The sequence below is a fragment of the Caloenas nicobarica genome, chromosome 23 (genome assembly GCF_036013445.1).
Source record: "Caloenas nicobarica isolate bCalNic1 chromosome 23, bCalNic1.hap1, whole genome shotgun sequence".
NCBI classification, from domain to species: domain Eukaryota; kingdom Metazoa; phylum Chordata; class Aves; order Columbiformes; family Columbidae; genus Caloenas; species Caloenas nicobarica.
Window position 1 is genome coordinate 4,203,728 of NC_088267.1, and position 18,238 is coordinate 4,221,965.

General features: G+C 47.7%; 1 protein-coding gene across 1 annotated transcript; it reads left to right on the forward strand.

The window, feature by feature from the left end:
* The first annotated feature begins 329 nt into the window (after window positions 1–329).
* On the forward strand, window positions 330–17,651 carry SMAP2 (small ArfGAP2). The gene is made up of 10 exons (XM_065650398.1): window positions 330–498; window positions 12,124–12,257; window positions 12,829–12,914; window positions 13,573–13,651; window positions 14,028–14,114; window positions 14,574–14,655; window positions 15,170–15,270; window positions 15,388–15,553; window positions 15,817–16,139; window positions 16,517–17,651. The coding sequence occupies exons 1-10, from the start codon at window positions 396–398 to the stop codon at window positions 16,640–16,642; spliced, it is 1,287 nt and encodes a 428-aa protein (XP_065506470.1). The 5' UTR covers window positions 330–395; the 3' UTR covers window positions 16,643–17,651.
* Window positions 17,652–18,238: the final 587 nt, after the last annotated feature.

Genomic DNA, 18,238 nt, shown 5'->3' on the forward strand with positions numbered 1-18,238 from the left:
TGCTGGACCCCCATCCCATGCTGACCCCCCATCCCATACTGAACCCCCATCCCATGCTGACCCCCCATCCCATGCTGCCCCCCCATCCTTGCACCCCCGTCCCGCCCCCGCCCCGCAGCGCCACGCCCCCGGCTCAGCCCGTCACGTGATCCTGCCCATTCATGCCTCCCCTGCCACCGCCCCGCCTCCTCCGATTGGCTCCCGCAGGGGCTGCCGCGCCGCAGCCAATCAACGGCGAAGGGGAGGGGCTTGGGAAAGGCGTTAAAACGCTCGCGCTGCCACCCATTGGCTCCTCCCCCTCGTCGCCCCGCCCACGCCGCGGGCCGGAAGCAGGAAGCGGCTGGTGCCCGGGACGGCGGCGCCGTGACCCGCGGGCGGGCAGCGCCGGCCGCGCCATGACGGGCAAGTCGGTCCGCGACGTGGACCGGTACCAGGCGGTGCTGGCCAGCCTGCTGGCGGAGGAGGAGAACAAGTTCTGCGCCGACTGCCAGGCCAAAGGTACCGGCGGGTCCTCCCCGCGGGCCGCGGCGGCTGAGGGGGCGGCGGGGCCCGGTGGGCCCGGCCCGGGGCGGTTGTCACCCCCTCGGAGCCGGCGTGTGGCGGGCGCTGCCTCCCCGCCGCTTGGCTGTGGGTTCCCGGGGCCGTCTGGTGTCCCCTCTCCCCGGGGGGGGACAGGCCCGGCTGGGCCTTGGGGGTGACGGCTCCGGGCTCCCCGGAGGTGGGCAGGACGCGGTGCTGCCCGGGCTGTTGCAGCGGGGTCCGGGCGGTTTGGGGGTTCATAGCACGGCGGGTGGTTTCCCCTTTGGTTGAGCAAGTGCTTGGTGTTGGCAAAAAAAAATGCCAAACCGGGCCAGGTTTGGCTTCGGCGGGGTCTCGTTCACTGTGAGCCGCTTGCAGAGGAGCCGCTGCCGGTGCCTCTAACCCGGTTCCTGCAGCTCCTGCTCATTCGGTGAGTGAGTTGAGCAGAAAACTGCCCCAGATCCGCTGATGGAAACTCGTCGGTTCCCTGTCTGTGCTGGGGTTTAGCCTCAAATGTAAGCATGAAAACACTTGACACACGGGGACTGCTCTTCTGGAGAAGTCTCGTGTTAAAGAGAAACCTGGAAAGCTGGTGTTGTGTGATTTTGGAGGGCATTCCAGCTGAGGAGTAACATCCTGTAACTCATAGCTGTGAGCAACAGATCAGAGGATCAGATAATTGTAACCTGGCCCTGGAGCCACGTACCGCTGAAGGAATTTCAGATTTTGGTCCTGTGCTTCCTTTTCCAATTAGTGCTGATGTCCACGTGTGTTGTGGTCCTTACCCTTAGGAAGGAGTTGGGTAGAGAGGAAGTCAGATGTAAATGTTTGAATTCCAGAAGACAAACCAAATGGATAAAACAAGTGTTACCTGTTACATGGTGATACAGATACCTTTCTGTAGCTTGCTACTGTGAAATGTTTTGCTTTCCTGTAGCAAAAGTGTTAAGGGTTGTGCCCATGCCTCCCTAAAATCCTATTTTAATGAACATTCTCATGATTTGGAGATTTGGACTTGAGGCTTGTTTCCGGATAGCTGCAATAAGTGAACCTGGAGCAGGGGCTGCTTTTCCATGTCCATCTGTAAGTGGGAGACTTTGTCACCTCGGTCTGACCTCTAAAAGCTGCAGAGAGCAATGCTGAACAACATTAAAAAAATGATGTTACTAAGGTTTTCTTTCGGCCCTGCTCTAAAAAAAAAAAAAAAACCAACAACCAAACCCAAAACATAGTGATCTCATCATAAGAACCTGTCTTATATTGGAGATGGCAAATTTTGTGATGTGGTTCACAGCTGGCTTTGGTTGACCATGTAGGCTGAGCATGGTAGTGTTGGTGGAGAGCAGAATGTTCCTCTTGCTTGGAAATCCCTTATCTCTTGGTTCCTAATGCTGGTGCCAAGGGCAAAAATAGCTGTTTTATCTTGTCTTTTGAGGCATGAGACAGTAACGTACACAATATGGGAACCAGTCCTCATCACAGTACCAGGTTACTTGTTTTGATGTGATTATGTAGCTTCTCCTGTCCATAGTCCATCCTGGCAGTGCAGTATTCCAGTTAATTATGTTTAAAAATCCAAGTGTACAGTTCAGCGTTGCCACTAAAGCTGGGAGCTGCTTGTCTGGGAAGATCGGTGGCATCAGTCCTGAAGAGCAGGCTCCTGTTGTGCTGAGGGATCCGGCAAATTATTATCCAGTATGCTAATAAGATTCATGGAGATGTGAAATCTCATTATTGGGGGCAGCATGTGGAGTTCACAGCCCCAGGAGGTGTCTGTTCAGCGAGGTAACCAGCCAGGGATCTGACTGGTAGCTGGTGCCAGTCAAAGCATCGTACTGGGCTGTGTTTTGGTTCCTGTGGGTTGCTGTGGTGTCTCCCAGCAAGGCACTGGGGTTGGTTTTCAGGTCCAGTGTTCTTACTGCTGCTGAAAGTAACAGCAAAATTCTGCTTTACATATGGAAATGAGCCCCAGGTGTACTTGTGCAGACTAAAGAGCGCATTTTATTTAATATATGGCTGCTTAATAACTCAAACTCTCTGCAAGTCAGCACTAACGAGAGGCCACATGGTATTTGCTGCCTCCAGATCCCTTCTCTCCATGTTTCCAGTGCCACCTGGAAGAGTAGCAGCTTTTCTGTGCAGCTGATTGTTGCTCTGCTTTTAGCTGATTCCCAGTCTAGCTGCTCTAGTTGAGGCACACAATAAAATGTATTTGCGTACAGTTTTGTGAATGGGAGGTTGCCAAGGTCAGGGCTGAAATCTGGTCACTTGGTAAATGGTGCTGGGGGGTTGGTTGGTGGCAGATAATGTTTCTTATACAAGCTCCCTCCTTTGTCAGCTCCTGTTCAACATCAGAAGGATTTTTGCATGAATTTCAACAAAGTTGAAGGCAGTAAGAACCTGGCAGCTCATACAGCACCTATCAAGACACTTTTACAATAAAACACTGGCTTCTGACCATCCGTTTTTATGGTGGAGTTACTGAATTTTGTAGTGGTTTGCTGCCCGATCTGAGCGTTTCAAAGCTCGCATGACACACAGGCAGAGACTGTTCAGATGCCACCCACACTTCCATTATGCCTATTCCCAATGACCTAACTACTTGCTGGGTTTCATTACTGTATTTTTTCCCCTGCTATATACAGAACTAAACGAGATTACAGTACCTGTTTGTGTGAGCTGCAGTGCTCGTATGTACCCACGTGATTTCATGCTCTACAGAAATTCTCAGCGTTAAGTCTGGTTTACAGGAACATCAGCTCTCTGTTGGCTACTGGTTGGGCCCACGCTCTGGAACCACTATAGCAAACGCTTTTGTTTGCTGTGTTGGTAACCAGTTGAGTATCTTCCATCTCTTCTGCCATCAGCAAAGCGATTGCTTGGAGAAAAGGTCATTTTCTGTGTTCTCGTTATTCCTTGCTTTCCATCAGGCAGTTCATACAAGTGAATCCTAGTCCAGTTTGCATCTTCTCCTTCCCTCGTATGTTTGGAATTCAAGTAACTTCTTCCCAAGGTGTTTCTTCGAATGAGCTGTTGGAGACAGTGGTGGCTTCAGGTGCTTTCTGTGCACAACTTTTCTGTAAGAGCTGCACAGATGAGCCTGAAACTGCAGAAGTGTGAGCCCGATGGCTTCCTAGATAGCTATTAATGTCCTGGGTTGGAGTTGCTGGACAGAAAAAAGGACGAAGGAGCTGGGAAAGCAAGCTGGGGGTGGCTTTGTTTCTGCAGCACCATCCGCTGCAGTGGTTAGAGCTCTTGTTTTGGAGGAAGTTGGGCGAGATCTCTCACCCGCCGCTTCCTCTTTGCGTTGCAAACCTCTGCGCCAAAGCAGCTGAGGGTAATCTGGGCAATCTGATCAGAACCAGGTGGAATGATGAATTATCATAATCCTCTTTTTGAAGGCCTTTGTTTTACGAATTGCTTGTACAAAACGCTGTAGAAGAGAAGCTGTTGATGAGGGAGGGTGGGATCTCTTCCAGCAGCCTGGTTTTTTGGTGGCGAAGGGCTGTTGTGTTGCTGGTGTGTGTGTGTAAGGCAGCGTGGCTGTCGAGCAGTTTGACTGTATTGAGTATCCATCACAAGATCCGCTGCTCAACATCAGAATGAGTCTGGAGGCTGAAATTGCGATGTAGCTGGAGGGCTGTGGTGTAACCCGTGCGAGCTGGACTTGACCTAAGTGTCCAGATGTCTTCCAGTAAATGGGAAATGTTGAGTAATGCTTACATGAATCGAATCCTCCTCTGTGTTTCTGACTCTAAAGCTCTGTGCTGAACTTGTGTAACATGCAGCTAATTCTATTTGATTCTCTCCTCCTCTCAAACTCTTCCCCTCCAGTTTTCCAATCTTGTGTATCCAGCAGGCTCCTTGGACCCAGTCTGATGTCGGAACGGCAGGTTCCTCCGCAGGGAGCACCAGCGAGAGCCGCTGTCTGTCCATCGGTGCAGGTTGCCCTGTGCTCCTCCTGGTTTGTCTGACTCCTACCTTCCTCCCTTGTGTCTTGTGAGAGCTGTGGGTTCCATGCCGAAATCAGCCCCTTCTTCTAACTTCAGTGGTTAGATGGGAGACAACTTGCTGCCAAACACAAACCTAGATCTAATTTTTCGAGCAGTCTTTTCTGAGAGAGGGTAGAACTTTGAAAATACCTGTGGAGAGGTGGTTAAATATTGGATGGGAGGCAGGAAGAGCAGGATAAAAAGCTTGGGTGCAGTTGAGGAAGGATGATTTCCAGTGAAATGGGGGAGTTAACTTATTACAGATGGTTTAGTCAAGCCAAACTGGTATTAATATAAAACATGTTTCTAATATTCAACAGAAATCTGTTGTGACTCAACTCCTCCATCAGCAGACTACGGTACTGCAGCTGAATTTCCTTTTCAGTAAAAGCAATATGGAGAGTAGCTTTTAAATAGCTGCTTAGAACAACTGCATGTGATGAAGAAATGATCGTTATGGGAAAACTGAGCAGTGGGTAGTGATGATTGCCTGCAGTGGGCTTTAAAAACCAAAGCCGTAGGACTGAAGCTTCTCAGTTTGCCTTAGAAAATCTTGTATTAGGAGGAAGCTCAGTCTTATGTAATAGAAGCTTTCCAGAGGGGATGCGTCTTTGCTTGTATACTCATTTCAATTCTTAGCTGCACTCATGATATTCTGCAGTTATCTTAATGAGCGCTGCATTTTCTCTTCTGCTTTTGAACTGTTCTGCTCGTCTAAAGTCAGATCTGAAAGAAAGTCTTGTGCATGAAGCACCATTCATTTCAAGTGAGTGTAAATGTTCAGAAATTAACCTTGTCTGTGAGACTGGCTTTATCCCTCAGTGGTCTTCACCTGAGAAGCCTGGGGTAGGACTTTGGGAGGGAGCACAGCTCTGACCCTGCATCCACCTGCCTGAAGTAAGTGATAACTTCCCATTCCAGCCACAAAGCGAGGAAAATAAAAAAGCATCAGCCTTTCCAGCAGAGACTTATTCTGGAATTTGTGTGTGCATAGGAGAGTTGTAGGAAGATACCCTTTAAGAAAAGATACGCAGAGCTCTGAGTCATGTACACAGATGTGTCTGCGTCTGCCCGAGACAGATAACAGAGATAATCCTCCAAGCAGAGGGCATCTCGGCAAACCATGTCAGCTTTAATGCTGCTGTTCTGTGCCGGCTGTATCAACCCACCCGTGGAACAGAGAGGCTGTGTGGTGAGCGACTGGATAGCAGAGGGTGTAAATTAACGGGCCAGAAATGGCATGTGATTCTCAGAGCATAGCTGCAACTTCACTAAAAGTTAGTTCCTATAGTAACTGCTGGAGGAATTACATAAGGGATCAAACACACTCAGGAACTTGTGTGTCAGCCTCTTCAGAAAATGCCTCTGCAATTTAGAGGTAATTCATCTTTTAAAATGCAAGTAGGTTATCAAAACCAGCTAGAGAATCAAGAATAGCTTCGGTCTCCTTCAGGTCGATCCAGAATAGTGATTTGTGTGTCCCAGGAAATCTAGGACAAGAAAAGTTTGAGCTTTTAAGAGAAACTGTCTTAGAGCAAAGCTGCTTCTAAGTGTGAAGCTGGATTTACCTGTGCTGCCATCAGACCTTCGGTGCCTTGTTAAACTGCTTACCTCTATTTTTGGCAAAACATGCCATTCTTTACTGGCCAGGTTATGCCCTTTCCTTATCAATGTCAGGTCCTTTTTGGTAACTGTGATAGTGACAAACAGTCAATGTCTATCTCTGGATATTGAAGAGATTCTCAATCAAGCAAAAGTGGCCCAGGAGCTGAGGCTTCTTCCTCTGTTGGGAGTTGTTTTAAGGACTTGGTGACTTCTACGTACCTCTGCAACTCCAATGAGATTGGAAGCTAGGGTCTCAATATTTTTAACGTGCGGTGAAGAATTAAAGACATTTTGTAAGGGATTTGGTGGTGGAGAAGTTGAATTCTGATGGTGTAAAATAGTAGTGATAGAGTGAGCTTCCATCCCGCTGCTCTTGTGCATTTTGGTGCAAGGATGGTGTTAACCTACTACCTAATTTTTTTTTCTTTTGCATTTCATGGAAATTCAGGCCTCCTTGAAATCTGCTGCCTTTGCCCCAGCAACTTTGAGGCCTGACCAGTGTGTAGTTTTGGTCACAACCTCATGATCACAGGAAATACGTGGCTTATGGAACTTGCCTGATTTTTTGTATCTCTAGGCTGCGTTGCCATCAGTACTGGTGATGTTAACCGTGGCTCTTGCATGGGCCCTTGTTAGAGCATCTGCTCCGAATTGTCCCTTTCACAGTTTCTTTACTGAAGTAATAAACATCACTCGCTTAAACAGCAGGAAGGACCCACCCTGCTGTTCGCAGCCTCTGTTTTAATTTCCTCCACCTTGCTCCATCTGCCCCTGCATCATCACAGCACTTCTTCAAAGAACATGATGGTAACAGTGATAAGATCTATGTCGAAGGATGCTTCTGCCAGCTTAGAGCAGATGCTGCTGCGTTGCTGCCTTCAAGGCCACTGAGCCCTCAAGTTTTATGCATTTCTGGTAAACTGCAGAAAATGCAAAGCCTGTTCCTGTGGAAACGGAGCCGGCACTGGTCAGCCCGGGCTGACTTGGCCAGTGAGGTACCTGCAGCAAACACGACGGTTTGGGGAAGGAGAGAGTGTGCTTGTGGCTGCTAATGGAGCCAAGAAGATTTGGAAGACAAAGCTCCAAGCTGTTTTTGGAAGCAATATTCTCAACCCCTGTAGATGCCTCTGGCTCTTCCTTTTTCCTGCAAGGAGTGGTTAAAGCTGGTAATTACTGCAGCAATCTTCTACTGAGGGAGGAAAAAAAGGACAAAGAAACCCCCTGAAAACAGCCCTTTCATCTTTCAAAGGATGGCGTAAAGTTAGATTTTTGATTGAACTGAACTAGGTACATCTCCTTATCAAGCTCCCTTGCTATGGAGCTTTTTGGCTTTAGCATCGCTGTTTCACTGGGTTCCGATGGCTTCCTAAAAACTGCACAAATAGCTGAGTGTGGTGCTAAACCTGGAGTACAGTGGGTATTAGTGCTTCACAGATCTGAGAGGTCTATGAACCCTGCATCAGGATGCATGCTTAGGCCAGTGACTAACTAGCCTGTGTTAATAACTAAATAGCATAATTTAGAGATCTTCAAGTTGAGTTTAGCTGCTTTTCACTGGCAGAGTTTACCTTGTTGCCCCAAACTAATCTGAACCCCTGACTGTGGAACAGATGTCTCCAGTGAAGAGCAGAGGAAGCTGTTTTGTAAGACAGCCTTTGTCACGGCCGTTCTACGAGCGGAATGAATTTCAGTAAGTCATTAAGCAATCTCTTTCCAGAACAAGGGAACCCCAGGTCAAAGGAAGCTCTTGGATACTGGGCCGTTTCCTCATTTGGCTCTGCAAAAAGCAGCGCTTTTCAACTTCTGACTCGATGAGACATTTCCAGGCGCTGGTGAAGGCTTGAAGGAGAGGATGCGAATGTCACCTGCAGGGACCGTCCCGCCCGAGGAGGATTTCCCACATCACCGTGAGAGGGGCTGGTTGTGCGATGCCGCAGCCCGACACACGCAGCAGTGTTAACTGGGATCAATGGGCTGAGTGGGCACGTTTCCCTCTTACAGCTGGGCTTTTGCTGGAGGTTGTTTGCACTAAGAATATTTCATCAGGCTTTGAATAGCGATGCTCTCTCCTTCCTGCCTGTGAAAGCATCTATTTTTTTTTTCCTGACCCCCCCCCCCCCTCTCAAAAGAGCGGTGGCATTGCAGCCAACTTGTGTTTTATTTTTAAATGCCTTCTGGAGGGTTATTACTGAAGAAACTTGCATGAGTAGCTTGAGCCAAAATGTAGTGCCTGAATAAAGGGCAAAGAGTGAATCCGCTTGGGATTCCTTGATTAAAAACACTCGAGAGTGTGAACTTTCGGCAGGTCATTAAGACAGGGTGTGAAGTGGAGCAGCCAGGCTGTGCTGGGGTTTTAAAGGGAATTAGGAGCCTTTTTGGTGTGGACAGATCATTCAGGCAGTCCTTGTGAGCATTAGTGATTCCGGCTGAGATGCTAACTTAAGCTGGTATGACCAGCTTGGTATGTGGTGCTTATTTTGACAGGCTGGGATATAAAACAGGCTGCGAAACTGTCTCATGGAAGCACTGACTGGGCAGCCGAGTTCCTCACAAATAGTGTTCTGGTCTCTGCTGGATGGCGGTGCATCCTTGCTTAGGGACATGCTCAAGTATTCAAAGCAGCTTTATAAAATGAAAAGCGACTGAGCAATAGATGCTCTTAAGCTCGTGATTGTTGCCAGGTTAGGAATATATCCCAAGGTGGCCTGAGAAAGATTAAGTATTGAGCCAGAACTGAGTGTGTAGCTGGGCTCTTAAACCTGTTTTGATTAGTATCCTGTTCTTACTCAAAATCACCATTTTCTTTACTCTCTTGTTCTCCTGCAAAAGGCTGGCATTCTCCAGGAAGGATTTGTGCACAGACAAGGTGATGTACAGGGAAAAGAGATGTTTAATCAGAACAGAACAAGCTATGCCTAGCTCGGGTTAGTGCCAAGTAACTTGCTTACCATGGAAGTTAAAATTAGCCATAATACTGAAACAAAAGTGACTGCAGCATCAGGCTTCCATGGCTGGTACGGGTTCTCAGTGCAGCAAACTCCCAGTTTTGCACATGGGAAGGGAGTTTTTATTTGGACTTCAAGCTCCAAAGCCACCTGGTAGCTGTGGGGCTGCCAGCCTCAAGGCAACTATTTTTATAACATTAGCCAGAGTATTCATGCAAGGACCAATTTCTTTCACCTTTCTTTCTAGTGTTTTAACAAGCTACACGTGTGTTAGCCTTGTCCTAAAACCTTTTGCATATACGTTTCCATGATTCTCTGAACCCGGTGCCTAGCTTGGGATGTGCTGATAAACGCTGCTGTGTTCTCTAAAGCGACTTACCAATATAAAAAACATTTTTCTCTGAAAATTTATGCTTCTGCTAAGGTGCTTTGCCCCTTCTGTCAGTGCTCAGTCACTGGAGCTTCTGCACGTCGAGCTCTGTTTAGTTTTTGGGAAGTTAAATGCTGCAACATGTGAGTGAACTCAGAGCTGTAAATACCACCTGGGGCTTTCTGCCAGTCAGTCACCATGAAAATGGCATGTGAAACTGCGGGGAAATGACGGTACAAAGTTCTCCCCAGCCAGATCTTCGGGCGCTTCCTCATGTGATTTCTGGTGCGAGGTCCTTTCATAAAAGGGAAGTGGGAGGTTTGTTGACATCTGCAGCAAACCCCATCAAAACTAAGTGCTTTTTAAGGAATGAAATCATTAAAAAAATGTGCTTTTGGCTTAATAGCTGGGGGCATTTCCCTGTTGTATTGCACTTTGCTGCATCAACCCTTCGCTGCTGTCGAGGCGAGTGGTTCTCTTGTGCAGCTGCTTGTCTCAAAGCAGCTTTTCACTCTCCAGGGGTGTAACCATATCTTGTTCCTCCTTTTTTTTTCTTTTTAATCCTGGTGTTTATAGAATACAGGGCTGTGTAACTAAAGAAATTACTAGTTGTATCCAAAAGCATGAGGTGCTGTGATCTAGAGGTCAGGTTCTCGTGCCTGCAGACTTCAGGTGGTGTTTTGCAGAACCGTCCGAGCATCTCACGTGTGTATCTCTGGAGTCACCACCATGCCCGAGAGCAGACTGCCGAAGTGCTGGGATCATTGTCCTTCTGGCTCCGGGAAGAAACAACCGCATCCCCAAACTTGTTGCACTTCCTCTAGTCTGTAGATCTCAAGCCTTTCTGATGGCATTTATTGGCACTGCAAGTCTGCCCAAACCCTGGCTGGAATAAGCATCAGCGAAGAGAAATACCCTCAGTTGTATAATGTTTGTCACCAAACCAAATGCTGGCTGCTGGGGGATTTTTTTTGAAAGCCTAGGTATTTTTGGTTTTCAATATTTGCTGGCATAATGAAGCTGCTTCAGTACTGGGGTCTTCCAGAGCTGGGTTCTGGGACCGGCGGCAAGGGGCAGCTGTTATTCCTGTGCTCAGCCCTGGCTGTTTCGGGTCCTGCATCGCAAATAAAGTGACGCTAAAGTGGGACGGGTACAACAGACTGTGCCACTGAGTCATTCTCCGATGTGGCATCGCAGGGGAGGAGGCTGCAGTGGCTTGAGCTGGCACATGTGACAAACCAGTGAGCTGATTACTACAGCCCTGCTCTGCTATCTAGTTGACTATTAATCCTTTTAGCCCTGTAAAGGCTAAATATATCTAGAGTTTAAATCTAACCTTGGATCTCATGCTTAATCCTGCTGGCAATCACACATTATAGCCTTCAGGGTGTATCTGGGAGAGAACTCCACAAATCAAATAAAGGGCCAGAATTCCTGGCTTCACCTTGGTGTACTGCAGGTGTAACACTGAACAAGGCTTTTACTCCCACGCTTTGCTCTGTAGCTGGCATTCCTGGGTGTTGCTAAGAGTATGGACCCCTGCTCTGATGCATTCCGTCCTAAGTTTTGGTAGGTATTGTGAAGGAGCTGAGGAATAGGCAAGAGTATGCTGCTTTTGAGATCTTCACCAAGAGCTCTTCCCAAGCTGGGAAGTGATTTCAATCAGCTTTGTTAAATTGGTATCATTCTCAAGGGCTGCTCTTCTAGTGAAGAAGCAGAAAGCAATGGCAGGACAGGCCAGGAGGCTTTTTAAAAATCATAAGTTAGAAATTAGAGGCTGGATGCCTTTGCCCTGGAAGGGACGATGAGCCACTGAGTGCCTTGGCAGCACCAAATCCCTCAGGATACACTAGACTTTGCCAGGAAATCAGAGTTAAACTGTTAACAACCATCCAGCATATCCAGGGGATTCAAATACAGTGCTGCTTTTTTAGGGCTTTGAAATGACACTTTTCCCCCTCTTCCCCCTCCCACCTCAGTCTCATTAGCTTTGAGGCTTGCTATTTTAACTGTGGCAAGAAAAGAGAGAAGAACTCAGCTGCAATGATGCCTGTAATGCCTATTAAAAGGGCTGGCACAGTTTATTGGAAGCTCTTGGGTCCCTCATATGTGGTTTTGCTTGGCTGTTTGGCCAGTTACCTGTGACCAGTGATAGCCAGCCCATGGTGGGGCTGGCTGGCAGCTCCAGCCAGATATTTCATTTTAAAACCTTGTCTCGCACTGCGGAGGGTGATTTCTGAAGGTGGTCTTCCTGCAGCAAGCTTGTTAATCTTTCCCTTTTGTTTTTTTCCCCTGGCATGATGTCCCTTGTACACCTTGGAGCTCTCCTGCCTGTCCGAAAGCCGCATGCAAACTGTGCATATATTGACATGACTGTTTCATCAGTTGAAGCAAGATAAAATCAGGGCTTTGTAGAGTCTCGGGTGGTTTGGATGCCTATTTTCTTCCCTCCTCCTCTTAGATTTTTTTGTCTTACTTAGAGCTCTCAAAATGGAAGAGGGAGGCAATAAAGTACCAGCTGTAAGTATAATGATTAGGAGGCAACCCTTAAACATCCCGCTTATGTCTAATTCCAATTTCTAACCTGATGAAAATGCAAACGCCTCAGTCTCAGTTCACTTGGTACAGTTTCTCAGTTGCTCAAGGCAACTACAGGTTGACTCTGGTGTGAAACACGTGTGTCTCTTTGCAGGGCCACGATGGGCGTCCTGGAATATCGGTGTATTCATCTGTATTCGTTGTGCTGGGATCCACAGGAACCTAGGAGTTCATATATCCAGGGTAAAATCTGTCAACCTCGACCAGTGGACACAAGAACAGATACAGGTAATGCGAGTGAAACGTGCACAGTGTTCTGTTGGTGGGGCTTGGTAAGCTTGGAAATAAAGCCTGAACAGGCCAGAGATGTGGGAAGCGAAGCAGGAAGAAGATATCAAGCTGGGTTAGACTGGGAGGGAAAAGGTCATGATTCCAGGCTTAGCAAATCTGAGAGGATAAAGACAAACACTCAGCGAGTTCCTTTAAAACTGTCAAAGGCTGCTGTCTGGAGCTGCTGCCCAACTGCGTTCCTTGAGGGTCCCCAAGACAAATCCTGGACTTCCAGAGTGACGTTCGGTTGCTAATAAGATATTTATCTTCTAAGTACCACAGCATGATACTTATTTGGATTGCTGAATTGTACTGGGGGAACATAGCAACTGTGGCAGGGATTCCCAGCTAGTAGGCTTGCACCAAAAGCCCGAGGAGCAGCTTTCAGGTACAGAACAGACTTCAAAAGTCTACATGTGCCTTCTAGTGAATGTGGGTAGGCTCTTGCTTGGTAGCATGGCACGCCAGCATGTGTAAGAGCTTTAACCATCTGTGAAACAAACGATTCAAGAGTTCTTTTGAATTGCAGTGCATGCAAGAGATGGGAAATGGAAAAGCAAATCGCCTTTATGAAGCCTACCTGCCAGAGAACTTCAGGCGACCTCAGACAGACCAGCATCCTTTCTTCCTTTGCTGCCAAGGAAACGTGGAGTCTTCTCATCTCGTTGCTTTTTAGCTGCACTCCCTGCACAGGAGGTTTAGCTCCACGTGCCTGGGCGTCAGCTCTGAGAATGAGTCCCTTTGCCCGCAGGCTGCTTGCGTACAGAACGAAGCAGCAGAGAACTAAAAAGATTGTTTCCAAGCTATTTTTTTACTGTACAGGCAGGTTTTTACACGCCCAGTGCAGCAGGAGTGTACTCATGTAACCATAAACACAGGAGCATCTCTACCATGTTTTTCTCTTAAGCTGGTGGCTGAGATACTTTTGTATGCGCAGGATCCATTTCTCTGACTGCTGTGTGATTTGTGCCAACAACATGTACGCTCTTCAGTGATAGCTGAATATACATTGTGAACAAAACACACTAGGAATTTAAGCCCTGACTTAATGTACCTTTTATAGCACTGTCACGCTTGGAGTAATCCAAGGGCAAAAACTGAGTAGCTAAAGTAGTTGGATCCAACACCGAATTATTTTAAGAAAGTTGCTGCTGGAAATGCTTTTTAGACAGTCATTACTTTAGTTACAGCCTGTACCTTGTATCCACATGTCAAATAATACTACGTAAGTCTTCTATTCTCGAATCATTTGTCTTTAACAAGCTGCTTGCAGAGCTGTGGAGAGCTTCATTCGGGAGAAATATGAAAAGAAGAAATACATGGACCGAAGTATCGACATCAATGCATTTAGGGTTAGTTTCTAATCACTTCTACAGAAGCTGGAACATATGTTAAGATATAAGTGTATGTTTGTCTTGTGAGTAAGCATGACTCTATGAAAACAGTGTAAATGTTTCCTGTATTAGTGACTAGTCTCTTCTCCAAGGCTGATTGCATTCGGTCATTCTGTAGAAAGAATTGAAATTGGACGGTGCCTTTGAAGGCCATCGTGCCCAACCCCTTGCTCAAAGCAGGACTAGCTTCAATATCAGTTCTTAGCTGTATCTTTGAAGCTTTTTAGATTAGTGACAGCATCGTGTAAAGCTCTGCATGAACTTTCTCTTGGTTTGATATGAGTTTTGACCCTCATGTCAGTGTTTTGTGTGTGTGGGTTTTTTCTCCTTACAGAAAGAAAAGGATGACAAATGGAAAAGGAGTAATGAGCCAGTATCAGAAAGAAAACTGGAACCTATCATCTTTGAGAAGGTGAAAATGGTAAGGCCAAAAGGCATGGTCATGGCCCAATTGTAAAAACTTCTCTTGAGCAGAATGGAGGTAATGCAGCTTGATATGGAAGCATTTTTTCTGGCCTCAGTCATGGCAGTGGGTGCATTGAGTCACACCGGTGGTAGTAGCTTGTTTTCCTCTGCTCAAGCAGATACTAAGCAGATGTGTTCTGCCTTGCAGTGCAGAGCAGGTTGGAATCCTGTTACTCCCTGCTTAGCTTTCCAGCTTGAGCAATTACTTCTTTCCTAGTTTAGAGCATGACAATGGGTTCCAATGTGATGGAACAATGAAACAACAATGTAAAACTTGCTCTGAAATGGTTTGCTTTGGAAGTATTTATGTCCACTGGAAAAAAGGGATTTTAAGGGTTAATATCTCATTAAAGCCTCTAATGTATCCGAGTAAAACCAAAATTTGAACAAGGCTTCTGCTATTCTTTTTCCCTAGCCTCAAAAGAAAGAAGAAATGCAGCAGTCTAGAAAAAGTTCTCCTAAATCTACCGAACCAGTAATGGACTTGCTAGGACTGGGTAAGAGCCTTTCCAGCCTTACTGCGCTCATTGCAATGACCCCAGACACCATCTCTGATCCTGTGAGTTTGAGCTTTTAGTACGTATTTTCCATGTCAGGTGGACAGCAGCTGTTCAGAATAGTAGCGTTTTGCTTAAACTACTCCAGTGCAACTCAAGCACAGTGCTCAGCACTGCAGCAGACACAGTTTTCCTTATGTTTTTGCTTTCAACTGGTGTGGTGGTTGTGCCCATAGTGTTACGGGAGCAGCTGTACTGGTCTCCAGATACCCTGTGGGCCCTGGCTGCTCCGAGGTCAGTAGGACGGAGATGGTGCAGCGCAGTTCCTTGGTCTTGGGCCAGTTCCTTCTCGGCACCAGAACGTCGAGCAAATTGCTTGGCAATATGCGTTGGCTGAAGCAGCTCCCGGGTCAGATCACTGGGTTGAGTGGCACATGTGCAAACTGCTGAACTGGGCAGGAGGCTGCCCCAAGGCCATCTGTGGGAACATCCACAGCAGCTTTGTCTCTCGCAGATGCTCCTGTGACAACCGCTGTGACGAACGGCCGGCCGAGCAGCTTAGAGAAGGATCTTGATCTTTTTGCATCGGTGGGATCGAGCTCTGACTCCAGGAAGGTGAGCGGGGAACATCAGAGCTTGACAAAGTCTGGTTAGATGCTGGAATGAGGTGATGATCTGTGTCCTTCCCTAGTGCTGAATGCAGCTGTTGCACTTGTGCTGTCTCTGTCTCAGGGCACTGGCTCGATGCCAACATCTGGAAGTGCTGGTTCTGTTCCCGAAAACCTGAATCTCTTCCCTGAGCCGGGAGGCAAAGGAGAAGAAGTGGGGAAGAAGCAGCTCTCGAAAGACTCGATCCTCTCGTTGTACGGCTCTCAAACACCTCAGCTGCCTGCGCAAGGTAACGGAGCTCGGAATCAAGCTGTTGAACAGCAGTACGCTAATTCAGAGTGGGTGGGCTGTGTCCTGATGGCTGACAAGCAAAGATGTGGGAGTGTAGGTGGTCGTTCTTGAGAACTGGTTGAGTAACATAATGAGCAGCTTAGTCTGGATGTCGTGGCCAAGTGAGTGTTGTGATAGTCTCTGATTTGAAGGTCAGCACTTCATCCCCTGATGAAGTTTCAGCGATGTTCCTCCCTTCATTGCTTCTCTGCCTTTTTCTAGGCACAATGTTCATGGCCCCAGCTCAGATGGCGTATCCTGCAGCAGCATATACTGGTTTTCCAGGAGTAGCCCCCTCCAGCAGCATGATGGGAGGCATGATGGCCCCGTCGGTGGGGATGATGGCCCAGCCCGCTGCTGCAGGGATGGTGGCTCCCATGGCCATACCAGCTGGGTACGTGGGGAACGTGCAGGCAGCTGTCATCGGTGTCCCCAACGGGATGATGGCTGCGCAACAGGCTGGCTATGTCGCTGGCATGGCAGCGGTTCCCCAGCCCGTCTACGGTGTGCAGCCCGCACAGCAGCTTCAGTGGAACATCGCTCAGGTGAGGTGTGATCTTCTGCTGCCCCCCAGGTGGATGGAGGGCAGGGGAGGACCATGCAGTTAAACCCAGGCTGGTGCTTTTGTAGGCCGGGGTTAGGTGAGGTCTGCTGATCCTGCAAGCAAACCGAGGGATCTCAGAGGAGTAACTTGTTCAGAGGTCTTGGTGCTCAGTGGAGAACAAAAATCAGTGTGATGTCAGTTAAAGTGAAAACTAGATGGGCGCACACCTGAGAAGCCAGTGACTTCTGTTCACCGTAATTCTTTAGAAGAATTTGTTTAAGCCTGTAGTATGTTGAAGAGCAAGAGCTTTACCTTTGCCTGCTGTGGGCTGGCGACCTCCTTGCTGTGGCCTTGACTTTTGTCCTCTCCCCTTTGCAGATGACCCAGCAGATGGCTGGGATGAACTTCTATGGAGCTAATGGCATGATGGGCTATGGACAGTCAATGGGTGGAGGAGGTGCCCAGGGCAGCAATCAGTCCCTCAGCACCCAGATGTGGAAATGATCCCATGCGTTGTGACCATTTTTGCCTTCTCTTCTGTTCTTCAAAACTGCTCCATGAGACATTCAGGGTTTTTTCTTTCTGGCTGGCTTGCCCAGCCTGAGCCTCTTTCCGTAACTGAGACCCATCTCTGCCTTTTCACTGTCAGACACGGTGAAACCTCGGTGACCAGAACATGAGCTCCCCTGTATTTAGCACAGTCAATGCACACTTCTGGGGTGGACAAACCTCCTTGCACAAACCTCCACTAATGCTTCTGGGTAGCACTTAATGTCCTGCTGGGTATTTTAGCGGAGATGTGACTGAGGAACTTGGGGAATCTGTACTTAATACTGCCTGTAATGTCAGGCCTTTTAAGAAAAATCACTTCAACTCTAGTATTAGGAGGGGTTTTGGTTAGCAGAGGGGTGGAAACCTTGTTTGGTGCTGAGGAAACTGGATTTTAACCCAAGCCCAGGGGCAAGCAAGCCTTGCTACCTCTTCCCGTGAGCGGAGTTCTCGGAGCCGAGGCCTCGCTGCGCTTCGCTCGCCAACCCTCATTGGAACCAAAGTCATTTTGAAGACCCCTCTCCCTCCCCCCGTGAGCAAGCAGGATTCTCGCACAGTGTGGGGGCAAGCTGTTAGAATGTGAAACTTGCACTTCAGAGTGGCTTTTTCTGTCTAATATGTGGTATTGATGTATTTAACTTTTAACAAGCTAACTGAGAGTTAACTTATCAAGGGCTGAGAGCCCACGGCAAGTTTTCTTACACTTTTAAAATGACTATGACATCCTAATTTATACTTTTTTCAGATTTTTTTGTTCCTGTGTAATCCTGGTACCCCTTCCCAGCTAGCTTTTGACATTTTAATCTAGGCATAAGAAGTGGGTGGGTCAGATTTCTTTTTCTCATCTCCAGTAGAACACAACTGCTTAAACTCATCAGCGTTGAGCGAAAAGCCAGACTTCTGCGGTCTGCTTTATCCTGTGTATATGTAAATTCCCAAATAAAATATTGCAGTGAAACCTCAACCGACTTCCCTTGTCTTTGAACAGATTGCGTGAAACATGACCGTCACGGGTGCCAGTTGTTTGCTTCAGGTGTGGGGATTTTGGAGCTTTTCGTCCAAATGGGACTAACTCCATCTGCTTTGTAGCAAATGTCGCAAATGCCAGGCGAGAACAGTGTTTGCCTGAATGCAAAGGGCTCTCAGCGTGCAAAGAACCAGGCTCAGCAGAGGCAGAATCGGGTCAGTTGACACTTTTATATACAAGAGAGACTCGCAGCTCGGGGGGGTGGGTAAGCGCAGCATTCCTGCGGCTGTGCCTGCCGGGACAACTCAGATTATTAGGATTGCAGCTTTACACCAACATTCAACACAACCTGACCAAGGCCCAGGCAAAACAGGGATTTTAAGCTTTTACAAAAAGTGGTAAGTGAGAATATGAGAGGCTGGGGGGGTTTAGGACTTGCCTAAAGAGCAGCTGTGGGGAGAGCTCAGGTCATCATGGGAGCCTTGGGTTGATGGGACTCTGCTTGCATATTAATTATGGTATTTCTTAAGTTGAAACCTGCTCTTTTCAGGAAAAAAGAGCATTTCTTCCTTTTCCCCTCCTCC